Consider the following 20,185-nt stretch of genomic DNA (forward strand, 5'->3'; position numbering starts at 1 on the left):
GGGAATTTGATGATGCCCAAGTCAGAAGATGAAAGAGACCTTTTCCCCTCAGGACAGGCCTGAGCAGCTGTAACAGAAGACCATCTTCGAATTCATTTATATTTTATTTGTTGTGGTGCTGGGGATCAAATGCAGGGCATGGCACAGGCTAGTCAAGCACTCCACAACTGAGGTCTAACCCCAGCCCACCACCTCAGAATTTTAAGTTGGAGCCACTAACGAGAATTTCCCCCTACCCCCCTCAAATTAGGTAGAAGGAATCCTGTTACTTGCCAACAGAATCTCACCTAATTCACATTTGAGACAGGTGCCCAGGAAAAGTAATCACTAAACTGACTTGGCAGGCCACTCTTGATGAGGTGCTGCTGACTACCCTAAAGTTCCACAGCAGAAAACAACCTCTTCTACACCCCCAGATCATCTTTGTCCCCGCATCCACACCCTCAGCTTGACATCATCCGCCACTTCTCACCAAAGAACACAGGTAGCCAAAGGCAGCTTGGTGGATACTTGGTATACATCATACATTTATTAGTGAATATCCCTCTGAAATCAGCAACAATATTAAAAAAAATAATGATTGCACTACTTGGTCAAGCAGAACTAGCAACTTTCATTTTAAAAAAAGTACAAATCTGTTAAAAATTTCAATCAGTATACACATATATATAATACAACATACTAGTTATGTTAAATGCTACAAACCAATGTGAATCCAATGGAATGGAAAAAACCACACATTTAAGCTTTAAGAACCATTTTTTTTCTCTATATATTAGCATTTTCTCAAATACATACATGGGAAAAATGAGGTAACTGTAAAATGTGCAAGGAACAGGGCCCCCGAAATTATATATATATATATATATATATATATATATATATATATGTTACTATATATATATATAAAACCTTTCTAACACAGAACACAGGCGCTGGGCCCAGCCAGGGCTGGGGGAAGGTGCCCACTGTCATGCCTAGGCCAGAAGTTGGTAAATAAAAGAGTAAACAATGACAAGCCCCCACCACAGGAAATCATTGGTAACATGGCATCTATAGCAAGGTCGGCAAATCACAAACATCCTAAATAATTGTTTCATAAATCTTTTTTATGATGATTTAAAAAAAAAAAAAATGTTGTTTCCCCCCCAGTAGCTGCTGTTGGAATCATTGCTGCAGCCAACACACAATCTGTGAGCCTGTTTCCGCCTGCCCCAGGAATGGTAAGGGTTTGGAAAACCTTTTGTTGGGGTGGGAAGGGAGGGGGGTTTTGGAAAGGGTGGTTCTTTGTGTAAAACACGTGGGTTTTCAACACTGCTATAAATATAGAAACGTCACCTGGAGTTATATACAGTAAGACTTTGGGTTCTCCATGGGGGTAGGACCAGGCTGACAGGTCCTGTGGCAGGCTGGGGCGGGTGGGAGGCAGGGAGCCAGGGCAGCTGCGGGGAGAACGAGGGTGGTTGGAGCATCCCTGAGGCAGCAGGCGCCAAGGGCTGCCTGCTAGGATGTGCCGGCCCCACACGCGGTTCGTTCAGGGCAGCAACCCCAGCTGAGGGTAAGAGAGGAAAGAACAGGATCAGAGAAGGAAGGTGGGGAGCTCAGCCAGACCCTACAGGGGCCTCCTCCAGACCTTGGAGGGCAGGGATCAGGCTGGGAGGGGTCCCCTGGAGGTGGAGGTCCATACCCTCCCTGGTCCCCATCCTCCTGGGATTCCTTGAAAGAGACTCACCCAGGCAGGTGGGAGACGGGCCCTGGCTGGAGAGGGAGAAATGCCCTGAAAAGCGTACGGTCCCAGTAGGCTCTAGGGACGTGTGCAGTACAGTGCATGGCAGTTATCAGCTGAGCACAGACCCCCCCCAACCCTGCCCCATGACTGCCAGCCGTCCAGCCCAGCCCCACACATGCAAGCAGGCTGGGCGGCACCACTCGACCCTTCTCTGCCCCCTGGGCATTAGGTCCTGGTTGGTCCCCATACCCCACCCCCTACCATTAAACCAAAAGGAAAAAAAAAATGTCTTAAATATCCACACCCCCAAATCCTACACGCATTTTTGGGCCAAATGAATAAACAAAAACTGCTGCTCCTCACATTCATGCAAAACAGGGGAGAAGATTGGGCATGGATCTGACCCCGTAGCTGGTGGAGGGGCAGCCACCAGGAGTACAGGGACCCTGCCCAGTGTGGCCCAGGTCCCCTCAGGGTATATGTGTCCCAGCTTGGGCCTGTCTCCCATTTGCTCAGGAGGGCTGTCTGGGCTGTCCTCCAGCCTGGAGATGGGGCTGGAATATCACTGCGCCTGTGGCGAGGGTCCTTGAGACACACAGATACACCCTGCAGAGCAACCTGTACAGAGCTGGCTGCCCGAGTCAAGCAGGGGGACTCAGTTCCAGGTCCTAGGAAATAGTCTCATACCACCGTCTGTCCACATGCCTGGCAGTGCCCCTGGGCAGAGAGCACACCGCTCAGCGCAAGAGACAAGATGACCCAGGACGGCGAGCCCGTTGCCCATCCTGGGGCCAAGGATCTCTATCAGCCGTAAGAGGGGAGCAGACCCCTGGCTCTCAGTGCCAGCAGGAAAAAGAAGGACCCGAGGGTGAACAGGAGGGAGACTGAGCTGGGGATACCCAGGCAGCTCCTTGGCGGGCAGACAGGCAGGCAGATCAGGGAAGTAGTCTTTGGAGCTTGGCAAATGCAGGGGCTTATTGCAGGGGCTTCTCACAGGGAGGACCCTGGCACCAGCTCTGGAGATGCAGGTGGGAACGAAGGGGCAGGCCTGGGCCATTCCCTCCCCGTCCTCCCTGGGTCCCCCCGAGTTTCCAGAGCTTCAGGCAGGGTTCTCGTGGGCAGCTGTGGGGCTTCACTCAGCCTCCCTGGGCACCTCGGAGGCATCAGCTCGGCAAATGGGACATGTCCGGTTAGCCTAGGGGAGCAGCAGCAAGTCAGGATTCACTCTCACTTGTCCTCCGTCCCACCCCTTTATGTTCAGCTGCCTGGTGAGGACTTGGTCCCCGGAGCCAGAACTTCTGGATGATGGCAGGGACAAGAAGAGAAGTTCTCTAGGCTTGCCCTGCCCCTCACCATGGGAGGAATACCTGGGGCCACCGTACCTTCAACCACTTGTCGACACACTTGGTATGGAACTCATGGTTGCAGGGGAGGACTCGGAGTAGCTGCCGCGCCTCAAAGTCACTGAAGCAGACCACACACCTGGAGAGGAGCACAGTGTCACTCAGCTGCACAATGATGGCTGAGGGAAGGCTCATCAGAGTATAATTCTCCTTGAAGGGACTCTCAACTGCAGCCCAGTTGTTCAGGGGCAAGAGATGGTGGTATGGCACTCACAGTGTCTGCTCTGACTGATGGCTGTCTGGGTTAAAGCGGTAAGATGGGAGCTGCTCTATGTCTGCTTTGGTGAGGCCTCTGGGCTTGGCATCTCCCAGCCGCTCGGCCAGGTTCAGAAGGGCCTAGATAAAGGCAGAAGGGGAGGGTCAGTAGCACTCAGGGCTGGAGGTCTCCCAAACCCCACCTCCCAGCACGGGAAGCCACGGAACCTCATAGTTCTCCATTTCCACATCATCCACATCCAGATCCAGGCTGATGGTGGGCCCCATCGCTGTTGGTGACATTGGCAGCATCGAGCTAGAGAAGGAAGGTATGGGGTCCCAAAGTCAAGGTTAACATGGGGTGGGGGCGGGAAGAGCACAGAACTGCTCCTCTAATTCTTCCATGAACAGTCCACAGCTCTGCACAGTTTACAACGGGGACCCTGATGCTTGTTCTAGGATGGGAACTCAACAGAGTGTTGTGTGGATGTGGCTTGCTGGGGATACTAGATGGCTTCGGAGGACCTAAGGTCTCCAGGACAATGGGGTATCACAGCTCTCTGGGGCAGATGTGCTGGTACTTACAGGAAGTAGGGCAGGAAGCTTGGGTAATAAGGTGCTGGCGGCGGTGGCGGTGGCGGTGGGGGCAGTGGCTGTTGCAGGCGGTATCTCTGGGTGCTCAGTCTTCGTGGCACCATGTGGGAATATGACTGCAAGAGGGGGGCCGGACATAGGTCAGCCTGCAGGCCTGCTTCCTGAATGCCCCAGAGCCCGGATGGGAGGTGGGGCTGGCACTTACCATCCCAAAAGACAGCTCCTGGTGCAATGGATCATGGGGCAGGTAGTGTAGGGGTACTGAGGGGGATAAGGCTGGGCCTGGGGCAGAGGTGGAATAAGTGAAGCCACCCAAGGGGTGCTGTTCCCCACGCAGGTCTACATCATTATCGAGCCGCTGCAAGGGCTAGAAGTGGTAGGGGTGGTAAGTCACAGAAGTGATAAAAGAAATGCCCAACCCTCCCCACCACTCTCCCCCCTCTAGCACAGACCCAACCCCAAGACTCACATGCCCAACCCTCCCCTCTACTCTCCCCCTCTAGCACAGACACAACACCAAGACTCACCATACGGGGGTGCTGGGTCTGCAGTGATACAAACTGCCCAAGAGGCGCCATGTGGGCGGGCTGGGGTGGAGGGGCTGGCGGTGGCGGGTGCAGGATGTAGTGGTCACTGGAGATGAGGTGGGGGTAGGTCTGGTAGGGCACAGGGAGCTGTTGCATGGTGCACGCCTGGATCAGCTGCTGAGAGAGGGGTAAGGGGAGGGGGAGGCTGGAGAAGGTTCTGGGCTAGGCCTTAATTTGTGATGAGGGCCACAGGCTATTCCATCCAGCTAAAGATCCTCATTGTAATACAAACCCAGTAGCCTCAGTGGATCTAGAAGTCCCATCTCTGTCTTAGGCTCCCAGGAGGACATAGTATTTTAAAGACCCACAGCCTTCACTCTAGCACCTCTGCCAATGTAAGACACTGGGTACAGGGAGTTCCCTGAACCTGAAACGCTCTATCACTACCAGTGAGCATGCTTTGATACTTCTTTTCAGGATTACGGACTGGAACCGTGACAGCCTGGGGGAACACGGGAAGCTCAGCTCAGTTCAGGGTTGCTGCGTAGCTGTCCTGGGGAAGATAGCTGCTTGAAACCGGGGTGAGGGTAGGAGAAGAAAGCACCCACTCACCGGGGGTGGGAGGCAGCAGAGGGGGTAGTGCTGCCCACTGAACATCACGGAGCATGCTGGGAGCTGCTGGGCACTGCAGCCAGGGATGTGTTGGCTTGTAGGCAAGGGGAAGCCTTGGGTGGTCACTGTGGTGACTGTGTAGGACAGAGGGACAGGTCCCTGGTGCACCTGTGAGTAGAGAGAGAGCCAGGGAACTATAGGGAGGCCCCACCACTCAGATTACCCTCAGGAGAAAAAGTCCTGCCAGGCTCAACTCCCAGGTTCCTGTCCCTTCTCAGCTAGGGACCTACCCAATTACAGACCAGACTATTCCCTGGCCCAGGGACCCCAGGGAAGGACCTCTAGGAATTCAGGAAGGGTACCTATCTCTTTCAGTCATTCACTCTGTGGCCCCAGGGAAAGCCCTGCCTTTGTTTGGGCCTCAGTTTACCTACCTGTAAAACAAGGCTAATAATGTCTCCCACAACCATGTAATGAGTTAAGCAAGATGAAATCAGGGTTTTGTAGCCTTTGCTTCTTAAGACTGGTTTGTCAAAGGCTGGGGGAGTGGGCAAGTGTTGTGCCTACCTGTTCGTGGAGATCAACCATGAACGGGCTCTGCTGGGTGGCTGGGTGCAGCATTCGTGGGCTCCCGCCGGCAGGAGCCGAGGCTCGGTGCTCCTCTAAGAAGAGGTGTGGTGGTCGGGGCAGCGGCTGCTGGGAGGGTAAGCGCTCATCCTGGGCAGGTGGGCTGGCCAGGGGGCCCTCGTGGCTGGGGCTGCACCACAGAGAGGAGGCCCCATAGGACTGAAGGGGTGCCACTCATTCACAGAGCAGGGAGAGAAGCCAGGGTTGTACACCCACTGGGGAGGGAAGATAGCTTGGGACCCTGGGCCCCACCCCTCTGGAACCCCAGGCCCTAGTCAAGCTGGCCACCTCAATACCAGGCCTGGGAGATACCCTCTTACCTTCCCCAGAGCTGGCCTGGAGTGCTGCTAGGTCCTGCAGAGAATCGCCGCTGACCCACAGGGATAGAGGGTGGCCACCTAGTCACTGCCAGAGCCCATGGTCGCATCAGGGGAACAGTGGGTTGGAGGGGCTAGGCCAGGGCTCACAACCCTAGGAGGCAAAGATACTGAGGTGTGGATAAGTCCAGTCACTGGCCCCATTACAGGCTGGGGAGACTCAATCGAATCACTGCAATATGTCTGCAGGGGCCAGTGATATTCATTATGCTCCTGGGCTCCATGTGCACCCTCAGAGTGGCCTGCTCTGGACCCTGGGGGCCAGGGATGACAGATTACGGACAGGCTCTGCCTGTAAGGAAGTAGGCCTCAGCTTCCAGCTCTGTGAAATGGCATCAAGTCCCCTCAGAGTTCTGGCTAACACTTGTTGGGGCCAGCTGGTTCCAGCAAGGATCCTAATGGACAGGGCTCCTGGGTACTGACCCCTGGTATGAGGACTTGGGCAGGACCTTCCCTTTCCTTTTGCCATGGGCTGCAGCTTGGCCTCCAAACACCCTCCCTTCCATTTGGCTGGCTCAGAAGGGATCCCAAAGAGACCTGGAACCCAGTTCTCCTCCCACTATCACCAGGTAAGAGGTTCCAACCTGTTTTCTGCCACTGGGGGTTTTCAGCTCCAGGCAAAGCAGTGTTTTCTTTCCTTGACCAGTTCCCACAGTGCCACCCCAGTGTGACTTAATCTATCTACTCTTCAAGAAAGGTATTGTTAGAGCATTTGGCAGAGGAGAAAAACCAAGGATCAGCAAGAGGAAAGGACTGGCCCTAGACCCCACAGTAAGCATTAAAGCTAGGAAAGGGGCCACTACAAGCCTGTTCCTGCATCTGAGTGGTTACTGATAGCTTATTGGGTCTGGCATAGGTCCTTGTTCTGGGGAAAAGTGGGGGGTCCTAACACAGCCCCCAAAGTGGAACGTGGGGCCTACTAAGGAAAAAAGGGAAGCAAGACCCTGAGAGAGGAAGTTGAGAAAGAGTAGGCGGGGCGGGACCTCCTCCCCAGAGTCAGAGAGGGGGCCCAGGTGGGGGAAGCTGAGGGACTTGGCTCAATCCCAGGCTTCCATTCATTAACTTCATAGGTTGGGATAAGGCCCTGGCAGGGAAAGCTCTAGAACCTGTCGGGTCCTGCAAAGTTGAAGAGTACATCAAACAGGGCCAGCCCTTTGCTGTTCCTGCCACAGGGAAACCCCCTCTACCGCTTCTCCATTTAACAATTTTCCAATACATCCTTGAGACCCAACTTGAAATGTCACCTCCTTATTTGTCAATAACACAGCCAGGGAACTGGTGTTAACTGTCAGTTCAACATCTTGTTTCTTCCTGCCAATAGCTACAAGAACCATTTCCTCAGTGCTGGGCTCTACAAGCTTGGGCCCTAATTCTGAAAATGAGCCTTCCTAGGAATTATTACCTCCACTTCACAGACAGTGCCTGGCTGAAGCCACACAGGCAGGAGGTATATAGGTTGGAATTCACATTTCTCCCCTAACTCAAGAGCTATGGCACTCAGAGGAGGGTATGGACAGGGTGCAGTGACCACTCTGTGTCTAGCACAGGGCAGGTGTTATAAATGTGCACTGAAGAAAGTCAAACACACAGGTCCAAGGCCACATAGTCTGGCAGTGATGATATTAGTGCCAGTGATTAAAAACCAGGAGATTACAAAAAAAACCTCTCAGGGGAGGGGAGAAAAGTGAGAAACTCGGTCCCACTGGGCCTTATTTCTGCACGCCTTCCTCATGTGCTCTCCAAGCCACTCTAGCCCATTTTCTGCCTGCCCACCATAGACGACAGTGTTTGTGAACTCTGGGCATGGGCACATCCTTACCACACATGTATATACATAGCCCTCCTATTTCCTGCTATCCATCTACCAAGCAAACAAGGGCCAAGGGAGACACAGATAACTGAAGCAACAAACTCTTGGCCCATTCCAGACCCTCTTTGGAGGTTCAGGGAACATGGGCACCTACATTTTATCAAATTCCCTAGCAATTTCTATGGCACAGTCAGGTTTGGAACTTCTGCTCTAGCTGATTCCAGAGATCTAGGGAGCCACAGTTCTGCCAATGAGAAATAGTAACAATAAGAATTATAACATTTCTCATGTGCCAATTTGATGAGTCCCCATACAACCTTTGGAGGTAAGGACACTGAGGCATGACCCAGTTTGACCATAAAGCACCCATGTTTAGCCATCAATTCAGTACTGGCCAGTGGCCTCAACTGCTCATGGGTGCTAATCCCACAAAGACCGGTCTGTGGGAATCTGCTCCATGGCCAGACCTCCGACAAAGGCACCTAGTCCTCAGGAAAGGTAAGTAAGGAGCTGAGAAACCAGACCAGCAGACAGACAGCGTCAGCCATCACAGCCCCATACCTAACACCCCCAGCTTCTTGCTGGAGTCTTGGTTGAAGACTTTAGGTACATGGCTTCCCCTTTTCTGAGCTTTAGCTTTCTTATCTTTAAAAGGGGAACAACCCACTAACTGCCTCCCAAGGCTCCTCAAGGACTGCAGTACAAGTGATTTGTAAAGTTTGAACTCAGTTTGGGTGTGAATGATCATTATCAGAAAATAAGATACAGTGACCTCCATCCCCAAACCCCAAGCAGAAAGAGGGCACTACTTTAAGCACAAGGAACACAGGCAGCAAAGGGGACACACCCACTGCACAGTTGACAAAACTGAGGCCCAGAGACAGGAAGAAACTTGATATAGGCCACAAAACCTGAGGAACACAATTGGTCCTCACTGGCTCCCTATGCTCAGACTCTCTCAATTCCTTTCTCTCACTGGCATCAATAGCCCAAGGAAGATTTTGTTCCAAGCCATAAAAGAGGCTGAGAAAGCACTGTCTTTCAGGCACCTGTGAGTAGCATTGTTGTGGAGAGAAACCAGTGAGGCCGAGTTGGAGGTAGCAACTTGCTCAAGGTCAAACAGCAAGGGTGGCCAGCTTAACTGCTCTGCCTTTCCACACTAACGCTCTGCTTTCAAAAACGTTAGTGTAAATGGATTGACTGTCCCCTTTCTAAATCCAACCTTGCCTAGAAGCAGGTATCTCACTTTGCACTGACACTCCCACATCCACCCACTTCCCTGTCAGCCAACTCCCTCAGTCCATGGCCCCATGCAGATACCCTGACCCTTGCTTAAGGAGCCCAAGCCTTTTGGACCTGGGGTCTGCTTGCAGGAAAGACACCCTTTTGCAGATGAGCAAATCAGACCCTAGGAGAATGAGTAAACTCAGGCAGGAACAGAAGCCCCTACCCTACTTTCCTGCCCCACCCCCACTCCAAAGAGGAGCTCTCCAACGTGTGGTGCCTGGAGGCGGTTGAAGGCGGGACCACCACACGCGGGGCCATAAGTCTTTGGCTAGTTCATACTCTCTGGGTGACCTTGGTCAAGGAAATCCCTTAGCTTCTGAAAGTCTCAGCAGCCCCAACTGTAAATGGGGTAGAAATCTCTCTTCCCCGGAATGCCACCCAAAGGCCGCAGGGGACAAGAAAACTGGAGGTCATATTAGAAGGGGGAGGAAAGCCCGGGTCCCTAAGGGGCAGGCTCCTCTCCAGATCTGGCCAGGCGCAAGTCGTGGGGCTCCAGGAACCTTCCACAGCCATCCCTGGGGATGGGGTAGAGATCTGAGACTCGGATACCTGCCCCGAGCGCGGCCTCCCGCGTCTCTTTCCTATTCCTTTGTGCCACGCTCAGAGGGACAGTAGGGGCGGGAGGCCCGACTGCAGCGCCGGGGCCGGAGCGCTGTGACTTTAAGAGCTGAGGATCCTGGACCATGTGCTCGGCGTGAGACAAAAGCAACAACAAAGGAAGTGGCGGCCGCAGGGGGAGGGGGCGGCTCCTTCCTCTCCAACCGCAGCGCTCTACCTCTGGAGAGGGGAGACCCGGCCCGGCCTTGGAGGGCGCAGGGGGGCTTCCCTGATCTCAGGGGTCTCGCTGCTCCCAGTCCCTACCGCCCGTGATTAACCCCTGCAGAGCCAGCTGGATCACTAACCCCATTCCCCGGGGAAAGAAACTGAGTTTCAGGGGTGCGGGAATCGGGAGTTATGGGCCTTGGCCCTGACTCACCTTCGGCCGCCCGGCCACACGGTGACTCCTTTGTTCGCGATCTAGAAAGGCTAGGCCGGGCAGGGGGGCGGGGGGGGGGGCTGCCTGGACCCTTTAAGAGTCCCCGCCCTGCGGAACAATGTGCTCCCCTCCCCACCCCCCAGTCCGGGGGCAGCCCGGCTCCTTCCGGGGCCCTCTCTCTTTGTTGTCCGCCGGACGGCGTCCGCCTCGCGAGGCCCAAGCGCGGTCGGTCTTTCTTGGCCCAGGCCCTAGGGGAGCCGAGGGACGCGCAGGACGCAGTTGGTTTGCGCGGCTGCCGGCGGCTGGCCCTTTAAGAACTGGCCGCGGCGGCAGCGGAATGTAACAAACCCCACATTTGATTCACAACATTCGAAGCGGCGGGGTCGCGCGCCGGGTGGGAGGGGGGCTCGCGGGGGCGCGCCGGGAGATTTAGGCAAACAGTAGCCGGCTGCAAGCCTGCGGCGGCCCCGCCCCACGCCAGGGGCTCCTCCCCACGGCAGCCCAGAAAGCCAATCACTCATCGCAGCCAGGCACGTGACTGGCGGACCGCCATCTTGAAAGACAAGATTTTTTTTTTTTAAATCTCTTATTCGCTTCCACCTTCGCACTTAAAGCGACCGCAGCAGCCACTGTTAAAGGCAAGGGGCGGGGCAACAGAGCCTGATAAAAAGCTGAAGACCTCGGGGTGCACAAGACCGATGAGCAGCAACTCAAACATGCTATGCAAACTCGCTAACTACTCGCGCTTCTGAGGCTTAGTTTCCCTGCGGGAGAAATGAGTCCCGCCAGCAGAGCCGCAGCCCAGACTTACTGTGTCATGGTCACCTCCTTGGGGACCAGGTGCCGCTTCGGACACTGAAGTGCAGTGGGGCTGACCTCCAATGGGACAGGGACAGCCGGATCGAGTACTTAGGATGCTTCAACAGCCCCGGGACAGCAACCTTCCCAGAATGACGTCACCTCCAAGAGCTGCAGCACCGCGATGACATCATGATCCGGTCGCCCCACATCTCCTTGTTTATACTGTGCGGCCCCTTTAATTTAGTGGGACGGCCTAGATTGCCCAACAGACCAATGAGGGGTGATCCATGCAAACGAGCTAACGTCTACCAGGTGGGGAGATTGGTCCTGCGCGCGTTGACGTCACAGAGATAATTAGCCGCCCCGCCCCCAACGTGACCACGGGAAAGGGGCGGGGAACAGATTGTAGTTTAAGATTAAACTGGAGTCACCAGGCACTAGTTACTTTTGGCTGGGCGAGGAAGTTTTGTGTCACGCTTCCATACTTAAATTTTCTATCCCTCCCAGCAGCTATAAAACGAGAGATTATGACAATCATCCCATTTTACAGATGAGGAAAATGAAGATTAATAAATACCTAACCTGGGTTGAGGATGCGCTAGCCTAGCATGTGCCAGGCCCTGGGTTTGATCCCCAGCACCTTAGGGGCGGGGGTGCATGCGCATGAGCCTTCACTCGCCCCACATCACAGAACTGGTAAGTGTGGGGGACAGGCATTTGAACCAAAGCCAAGCCTTGTTATCCTTTGCCTGGATGCCTCCCCAGAGAGACATCATACAAAATGCAGCATAACACATCAATTATATAAACAAACAACAATCAGTAATATGCTAGAGCTGTCCCAGAGCTGGGGACAAGCCTAATAAAGACTGGTGAGTGCAACCGTTCAACTAATAACTGAACCCCTGCACAGCTACAGGGATATTTCCATGGGGCTACTTCCAGGACAGCTCGAAACAAAGTGCGAGCGCAAAGTTTATGATTTATTAAATCTGTGTGATGGACTACAGGGTGGGGCTCATTTTTACGCTGCTTGGGTGTTTTGTAACCCCAAATTTGTTTTTTTTGTTTGTTTGTTTTTGTGGTACTAGGGATTGAACCCAGGCCCTTGCACATGCTAGGCAAGTACTCTACCACTGAGCCAGCCATAATCTCAAATTTTAAAATAAAAATTGAATCCAAAATACTGAACAGGATGTAACGGTACTATCAATATCTTTAATTAGATATATACATCTGCATAGAATATTTCTGAAAGGATATCCAGGAAACTGATTAACAGTTGTCCTCAAGGAGAACTGAATCAGGAGGATAGACTTTTTTTTGTATATTAACATATACATTTGCTCATTTAAAAAATTTCTAGAGTACAAGCTACTGGGAAATTTAATAAAAACTACCATATAAGAGTATGTTTTAAGTTTTTTAAGCAATAAAAGCTTTTGTTTTCTCGAAATCAGAAATCACTTTTCAGTAGAAATGTCCATTGGAAGAATCCAGAAAGATGTTTGGGGAACAGACTTGCTTATCACATATCAAGTAGACCAACAACAAATCAGTATTACTGTGGATGCACATCCTAAAGATGGTACCCAGCAGGGTATTTGCAGATCTCTAAGCAATAGAAGATCCCAGTTCTTGAAACAGTGCTACAGATGTAACCTGGAATGCTGTATTTGTCCAGCACTCGACCACTACACACACCCCAGCTCACACGATGATCTCTTCAGTTGGCTCCCTATCATCAGTTCTTCCTTCACCGCCCATATAATCTTAACCTTTTAATTTTCCCCATCATATAAAAGCAGTTGGAAAACCCTCCCCACATTTAAAGGTGTCTACATCTGTAAGAGCATCCCTTGCTTCAACAGGGGCAGAGTTTGCAGTGACTTCCTACTGCCAACGACACATTGTTAAGTCTTTGGGGTGTACTTAACAAATTCTCGCTGTCCAAACCTTTTGGGCTCACCTCTCCTCAACTCTCTCCCACACCATGGCTTCCCTCTGGCCTTCCCTACCTGTCTTGGATGCCCTCTGAATCCCTACCAATCCATTCTTCTTTTTTGCCCTTTGAAGCTCTGCTCTCGTCTCACCTCTTTCAGGAAGCTGCTTGTGATATCTCCAGCTTGTACTGAACACCTCCATCTATGCACACAGGGCTAGTACCTGACCTTCCCCTCATGCCATTTAATTTGCACATGGCCCTGTCACAATCACTGCGTGTCTTAATAATCCTCTTGCTGGCTGAGAGGATTCAGCCCTTTTAAGTGTGCCAACAGTCGGCCTTTGCTGGAAGTTAGGCAGCACAGGGGTGACCCAATCTCATTTTACAGGTGAATATTTCAGACTCACAAAGGCAAAGTGACTTTGCCAAAAAACCCACACAATACCTTAACCACTTCTCACCCTCAGAAAGGGACTTTCCAGCCATGATCCAACCTCTGACTGTGCCATAATTTTTGTCTAATATATCCTCAACTCCCCCTACTCACCTGTGGCGAAATCCTGTTCAAGCTTTGGGGACAGCTCAAAGACTACCTCTTCTGAGCCTTCCCTAACCTGCTGGCTTGTTCTGGCTTCCTCCCAGCAGAATTGTCACACTGTATCACAATAACAGAAGCCTGTTCCCAGCAGGGCCCAGACACCAGTCCAGGGCCTGGCTCATACTAGGTGATGGATGCTCAAAGCAAAGGCTCTGTACTTGCCCCTCATCCTTGTCCAGGAAACTCCTCCCCATCATCTCTCCTGCACAACTCTCTCTCTCTCTCTTTTTTTAACATTTATTTTTTAGTTGTAGGTGGACACATTATTTTATTTGTATGTGGTGCTGGGAATCGAATCCAGTGCCTCACGCATGCTAGGCGAGTGCTCTACCTCCAAACCAAAACCCCAGCCCCTGTACAACTCTCTTATTTATCCCCTGTGTCTAGGCATGACCAGGAAGTCCTCAGTAAATTTCCAGAGTCCCTTGGAGATCAACTAAGATCAGAGGTCAATAAGATATCTTTTCTGGGCACAAGGAAAGCCAGTCTGGAGCAAAGTGAAAAGGGGACATAAATTTATCAGATATCCTAAATTTTCAATACAAGGCAGAAATCCGAACTTTTCTTCAAAATCCTATACTTTGGTGGAACTACAATGTGAGGATGTGGCCTACAACTCCCTATGTAGTGATATGTGCCTCTTTCTCGTCACACTTGCCCCCTTGAAGGCAAGTGCTATTTACTCTCATATTACTAATAAAAGTGGTTCAGAGACAGGAACTCACTGCCCCAGAAATGTGGCCAGTGGGCTCCAGAAACCAAAGGTGGGGGTAACTTGCTGAGTGTTTGTGGAAAGATGCAGGTGCAATGTGGGATTGATCAGATGATCAATCCCACATGATCATCTGACAGTGAACTAAATGCTATGTGCCAATGTTTGTCCCATTTTACAGATGAAGAAACTTAAGTGAGAGGTGATGAGTCACCATGCTACACAGCCATTAAGAGGCAACCCTAACCCAGGGCCTTGTGCATTCGAGGCAAGTGCTCTGGCAACTGAGCTATATCCCCAGCCCTTAGGATCACATTCTTGAAGTTTGGTTCAGGCAAAGCAAATGCCAACAAAGGCCCCCATAATTACTCAACTTGCTCAATAATCAAAAGCAAGACGAGGGGCCTTGATGCTCAGTGGTAGAGTGCTTGCCTAGCATGTGTGAGGTGTGAGACACTGGGTTCGATCCCCAGCACCATATAAAAATAAAAACAAATACAATAAAGGTATTGTGTCCATCTACAACTTAAAAAAAAAAAAAAAAGCAAGAGGAGACCACAGAGGTTCAGGGACTAGTGGGTGGCTCCAAGTCACACAGAGCAGATGAAAGCCAGAGGGGCTCAAATCCTAATGCTTTCAAGTATAAAGCACTTGATGCTACTACATTCCAGCTTCCTCCTCCAGAACTCCTTTGCAGCTGGGAGGGGCTTGGGCAGGCTGAGGCCGGAAGAGGAGGGTGTGGTCATCACTTCCTGCTGGGGCCCTGCCCAGCCAGGGTTTCCACCTACTCAGAGCCTGGACAGCAGGCTGCCTTCCTCCCTCCCTCAGAGTCACAGAGCACTCCACTCTTCTTGCATGGCTCCTCAAATCCTCCTCCAAAGAGGCAGGGTACAGTAACCTTCCCAGGATAGAGCTGGCAGGAGATAAAGACTGATGTACCACCTCAGGGGAAAGCAGAGCCTGGTAGAGCCAGTTTAGGACTCAGACCTCCCAGATAACACAGAGTATCAGACTTGAGCCTAGAGACTCAAATACCTGGGAGTTGACAGGTTCCCTGACAAATCCTCTCTGTTGAGAGCAGGACTGAATGTATCTGAGGCCTTAAGTTTTGGCTTCTTTAAAAAGAACAGTTTGTGCAGATGCATCAGTGGGGCAACCGTGCTGGGTATCTTGTAGACATGTCAGGGTATGAGGTTCATGTCTGCAGCATTCTGGCTCCAGTTTTGAGACCCTAGGTAATTTATTTGCCTTCTCTAAATCTTGGTTTCTCATCTCTAAGATTGGGCAATAATGATAGTTCTAATTACAGTGACATTTACTGAGCACAAAGGATCAACCCAGCACTGTTGTTCATCTCCTTTAGGTTTCTAAGAAGTTAGGACTACACTAATGGTTAAATGAAGGAACTGCTCTGTCTTAAGAGCTCTGTGACCTTGAAGAAGTCATGAACCTCTGTGAGGCTGTTTTATCCAGGTGTAAAATAGGGATGAGAGTACCGATCTCAGTGTGTTGTACATTTTGTGAGACACTTGCTTAACTTTCTGGTTCCGGATCTGCATTTGGATGTGTGTGTGTGTGTGTGTGTGTGTGTGTAGGGGGACTCCCTTTTCTGACTCACCCCAGTCCCTGTAACTCTCATCACTGGAGCGTCAACGTCCGCAAAAGGATTAGGAACCACGACCCACTGTTCACAGATGATAACCTGTGTCTGCAGGAGTACAGTGTCTGGCAGACTCGGGAGATGAGTTCAACCGAGTGCCCCATTTTTCCTCCACATTAAATATCCCCTTTCACCTCTTCTCCTTTCTGGCTCCCGGCACCAGCTCGAATAGAGCTTAGTGGCTTTCAAACAACAGAAGCTGTGTGGTCTTGGAAAAGACACTGATCCTCTCTTGCCCCCTCGGAATTCCAGCTTCCTGAATGCAGTAAGGACGGCTGGAGGTCTGTTCCCTGGTCCGGCAGCCGCTACAGGGCAGGGCCCGGGTCATTCTGGTTATTCCAGTGGCTAGCACAAAGGGCGTCAGTAAAAATGTTTGGGACCAGCATAACGAGGCCTTAGGACTGCAGCGCCTCTTAGGCTCCCGGATGCCTGGATCTCAGGTGAAGCTGGACCCACCTGGGGGGCTGTGATCAGGGCAGGCGCGGGGCGCAGGGCTCAGTGGGACTTGTAGTTGCCCAGGCATCCCCGAGCTGAGGCACTTCGATAGCTGACCGGCGGAAGAGAGCGCCACACTGGCACCCAGATGCACAACAGCTAGTTCTGGCTGTGAGCACACGCAGAGGCCTCGTTGGAACCCCAGCGTTAACTCTGCCAGCCCGCGGCCGCCCCCTACCGCTGCGTCCTCGTTGACCCTGCGCCTGGGGCGCTCGGCGCAGGGTCGCGGCCGGGCGTTACCTGGGGCGGTGGTGGGGCTGCTCCCCGACCCCGCGGCAGCTCGTCGCTCCCGCTGCAGCCCAGGGTCTCGGTCGGGCGGCGGCCCGGACGCCGCGCCTGCCGCGGGCCCCCCCTCTGGGCTCGCACTGTGGAACCGTCCGCGGACTTCACCACCCGGGCGCGCGCGGGGGAATCCACGCTAGGCCCTCCCAGGCTCCCGAGCAAATGGAACTGGCTGGACCGCACCAAGCGAGGGGGTGGTGGCAGGCGGGAGAAGGCGGGCGGTTTTCGGCCACGCCCACTCACGTTAGGCTGCAAAGGGTGCGCAAGAGCAAAGCGCCCACTTACTACCTCTGTGACCTTGGAAGAAGACTGTGTCCGTTTTCTCATCTGTGAAATAAGGAATAATACGACTCGGTGGCCTTTCAAAGAGTCTTTGCTTCCCGGAAAGTTTGTGCCCCTTCCCCAGCCTCGGAATGGAGCAGGGGGCGCTGGTAGACCTATAAGAACGGGCTCAATAGATCTTGGTTCCTCCTTTGGGCCATTTTCTGGATCTCATGTCTGCGAGATGGAGCGATGACGATTTATTCAGGAGAAAGTTGGGAGACTCCGGTGACAAGAAGACAAGGCTACTGGCCAAGGGATTGCAGCTCTGTTCCCACGTTCCCTGTATACCTAACACTACATAGGACTGGACTAGAGCTTGACAGACCTGGGAGCCCCAGCCCCAGAAGGAGCAGGTTAATAGATACTACAGCTCCCAGAGGGTGACGCGCTGCCAGGTCTCCGGGGACCTGTAGGCCACGCCTCCCAGAGGCTCCCCGCGGGGCGTGTCCGGTTTTCTTAGGCCAGGACTTAGCTCCTATGCTGATGTTGGTTAGGCACACTCGAGGCTTAGTTTTTTGTTTTTTTTTTTAATTTCCATCAAAATGTATACTTTCTTTTTATTTATTTATTTAATTTTTAAAAATGTGTCATTTTTTTTAATATTCTTTAGTTGTCATTGGGTCTTTATTTCACTTATTTATATGTGGTGCTGAGAATTGAACCCAGTGCCTCACACGTGCTAGGCAAGCGCTCTACCACTGAGCCAAACCCCAGCCCCTCTTTTTATTTTTTTATTTATTCTAATTTGTTATACATGATGGCAGAATGTAATTCATTTCGTATTACACATGTAGAGCACAACGAGGTTAGTTTTTAAAGATTCCTTTTTTGGTAGAAGAGCAACCTGGAAAGAGCACTTTAAAGGGAATGTGTGCCTTGGAAGTGGGCTCAAGGGTCTGTGGTTTGAGGACAGGGAGAGAGATGGTCTCCTGTATCCCAAAGTTCTTTCTGGGGTGGGAGGCAGTGAATAAATCTGAGACAACAAGGAGGGCTCTTCCTGGGCTGGTCTACTAATTGTAAACAACAACGAATTAACTTTGTACCCTGGACAGAGTGTAGCATCAAGGGATGACTGGGACATTGAGGAAAGATTGAGTGGATTTGCGCTAAGCAGCCATCTTCAGGCTCTGAAGGTGACCTGTGACCACTAGGGTGGGGATTAGGGGATGTCTCCATGTTGCATATGAAGAAGTGGCCGCTCAGAGAGAATAACTAGCCAGTGTGCTTCAGCTAGTCAGGGACAAGCTAGCACTTGGTTTGGACTTGATCAATTTCTGAGCACATAAGGGGTGCACTTAGCAAAGATAAACAATGACGTTTTTATGACCAACTTTTTGAAAAAGCACCCACTTAAAACAGTGGTTATGAAGGAACCCTAATGTGTATCTAAATTGTTACCTCATGTGCACATCACTATTACTTATCCTGTGCTGGATGCTTTCATGCATGAAATGATTGATCTTTAAAAATAATTCTGTGTTGGGCTGGGGATGTGGCTCAAGCTGTAGCGGCGCTCGCCTGGCATGCGTGCCGCCCGGGTTCGATCCTCAGCACCACATACAAACAAAGATCTTGTGTCCGCCAAGAACTGAAAAATAAATATTAAAGAAAAAATAATTCTGTGAATTGGAGTCTGCCCTTATACCCATTTTACAGATAAGGATATTAAGGTTCAGAGTGATGAAGTACCTTGCCCAAGGCTTCAGATGGTAAATTTGGGAGAAGACATGAGGATCCTGGTCATCCTGGGCTCTTGGTCTTTTGCTTCCTGAAAGTAAGTGAACCTGCACATGTTACTCAGACCTGGCTCATCACAGCCTAGAACACAGCGAGCTTCCCAGGCTGCCTTGTGGTAGGTGAAAGGGTGTCCCTTGAGATGGCCAGGATCACATTTGGCTCATCCAGGTGCTGTCCAAAGGTCTAAGTAGACTAGGGTACATCTAACAGCCAGAACAGTGACTCAGAACTGATGGCCCCAGTCATCACAGCATGGAAGGAGGGCAGAGGGTTGTGTCTGGGGTCTGTGCAGAGAGACCAGGCTTACTTCTGTGATCTGAAATAGAGCTGGAGCTTGGAACCTGGAGCCTTGGGTGAGGTTATCTGCCTCTCCTTCTACCTATCAGCCACCAGTGATAATTAGAGCCTACTTTCTTCAGAGGAGAATCTGATAACTGGCAGGAAATCCAGGGGCAAGAATAGTTGTGCAGATATGTATTACTGTCCTGGTTCTGCTGCCTACTGACAGTCTGGCCTCAGATGCTGACACAGCCTGCCTGGGCTTTTATTTTCCCCATCTGTAATAGGGGAAAGATCATCCTTAAAGTTTTGGGGAGGACTAAATAAGATAATATTTTTATTTGCTTTTTGGGGTACTGGGGATTGAACTCAGTGGCATTTGACCACTCAGCCACATCCCCAGCCCTATTTTGTATTTTATTTAGAGATAGAGTCTCACCGAGTTGCTTAGCACCTTGCTTTTGCTGAGACTGGCTTTGAACTTGCAATCCTCCTGCTTCAGCCTCCTGAGCCACTGGAATTACAGGTGTGCACCACCATGCCTGGCTAAGACAATATTTGTAATGACAACGCAACCACCACCACAACAAAAATTAACATTTACTGGGATTTCACTCTGTGCAGGAACCCAGCCTAGGGCTATTTTTTTGTGTGTGGTGCTGGGGATTGAACCCAGGACCTTGTGCATGTAAGGCAAGCACTCTATCAACTGAGCTATATCCCCAGCCAAGCCTAGGGTTTTAGATATGTGACTTCATTTCATCTTCACCACCTCCTTCCAAGGAAGGTGTCATACATTACCCACAATTTACAGATGAGGAAATTAGGGCTCTGAGATATTGTGTAGCTTGCCTCTCCCCAAGTTGAACCCAGGAGTCTCACCCTGATCTGTTCTCTTAACTGCTTTTCTGTGCCAGTCATGTCAAGTGCTGTCCAACCATTCACAGCATCCTTTCTGTCACATTCCTGGCGACAAAAACACTAAGGGTCACTCCACAGGAACTGGGCTGCATGAAATAACCACACAAGAGACAGAGATACCTTTTTCTTTGGGGGGTCCTGTGGCAGCTCCTCTGACCTTAAGAGTTCACAGAAAGAGAGAGCACGTACTGACCCTTTTATTGAGGAGAAGCCACTCAAATGAGGCAAGGGGTCAGTTTTCAGGGGGTTGAATCTAGCTTCTTGATGTCTGCTGTCAGCAGGTTGACTGACACC

General features: G+C 51.4%; 1 protein-coding gene across 6 annotated transcripts; it reads right to left on the minus strand.

Moving 5' to 3' along the window:
- Positions 1-499: 499 nt before the first annotated feature.
- Rnf44 (ring finger protein 44) lies at positions 500-16,786 on the minus strand. Of its 6 annotated transcripts, none has more exons than XM_027941030.2 (11): positions 16,589-16,786; positions 6,008-6,158; positions 5,628-5,817; positions 5,061-5,228; positions 4,449-4,625; positions 4,127-4,288; positions 3,913-4,037; positions 3,556-3,643; positions 3,347-3,468; positions 3,112-3,211; positions 500-2,924 (listed from the first exon to the last, which is right to left on the minus strand). In XM_027941030.2, exons 2-11 carry the CDS (start codon positions 6,112-6,114, stop codon positions 2,862-2,864), a joined length of 1,302 nt encoding a protein of 433 aa, XP_027796831.1. In that variant the 5' UTR covers positions 6,115-6,158; positions 16,589-16,786; the 3' UTR covers positions 500-2,861. The 6 variants fall into 6 exon arrangements, with proteins under 6 accessions (XP_027796831.1, XP_071468266.1, XP_027796828.1 ...); XM_071612165.1 differs by lacking the exon at positions 16,589-16,786 and adding an exon at positions 10,949-16,263 and having other exon boundaries at positions 4,449-4,622; XM_027941027.3 differs by lacking the exon at positions 16,589-16,786 and adding an exon at positions 10,949-16,263.
- Positions 16,787-20,185: the final 3,399 nt, after the last annotated feature.

Source organism: Marmota flaviventris, chromosome 5 (genome assembly GCF_047511675.1).
Source record: "Marmota flaviventris isolate mMarFla1 chromosome 5, mMarFla1.hap1, whole genome shotgun sequence".
Classification (NCBI taxonomy): domain Eukaryota; kingdom Metazoa; phylum Chordata; class Mammalia; order Rodentia; family Sciuridae; genus Marmota; species Marmota flaviventris.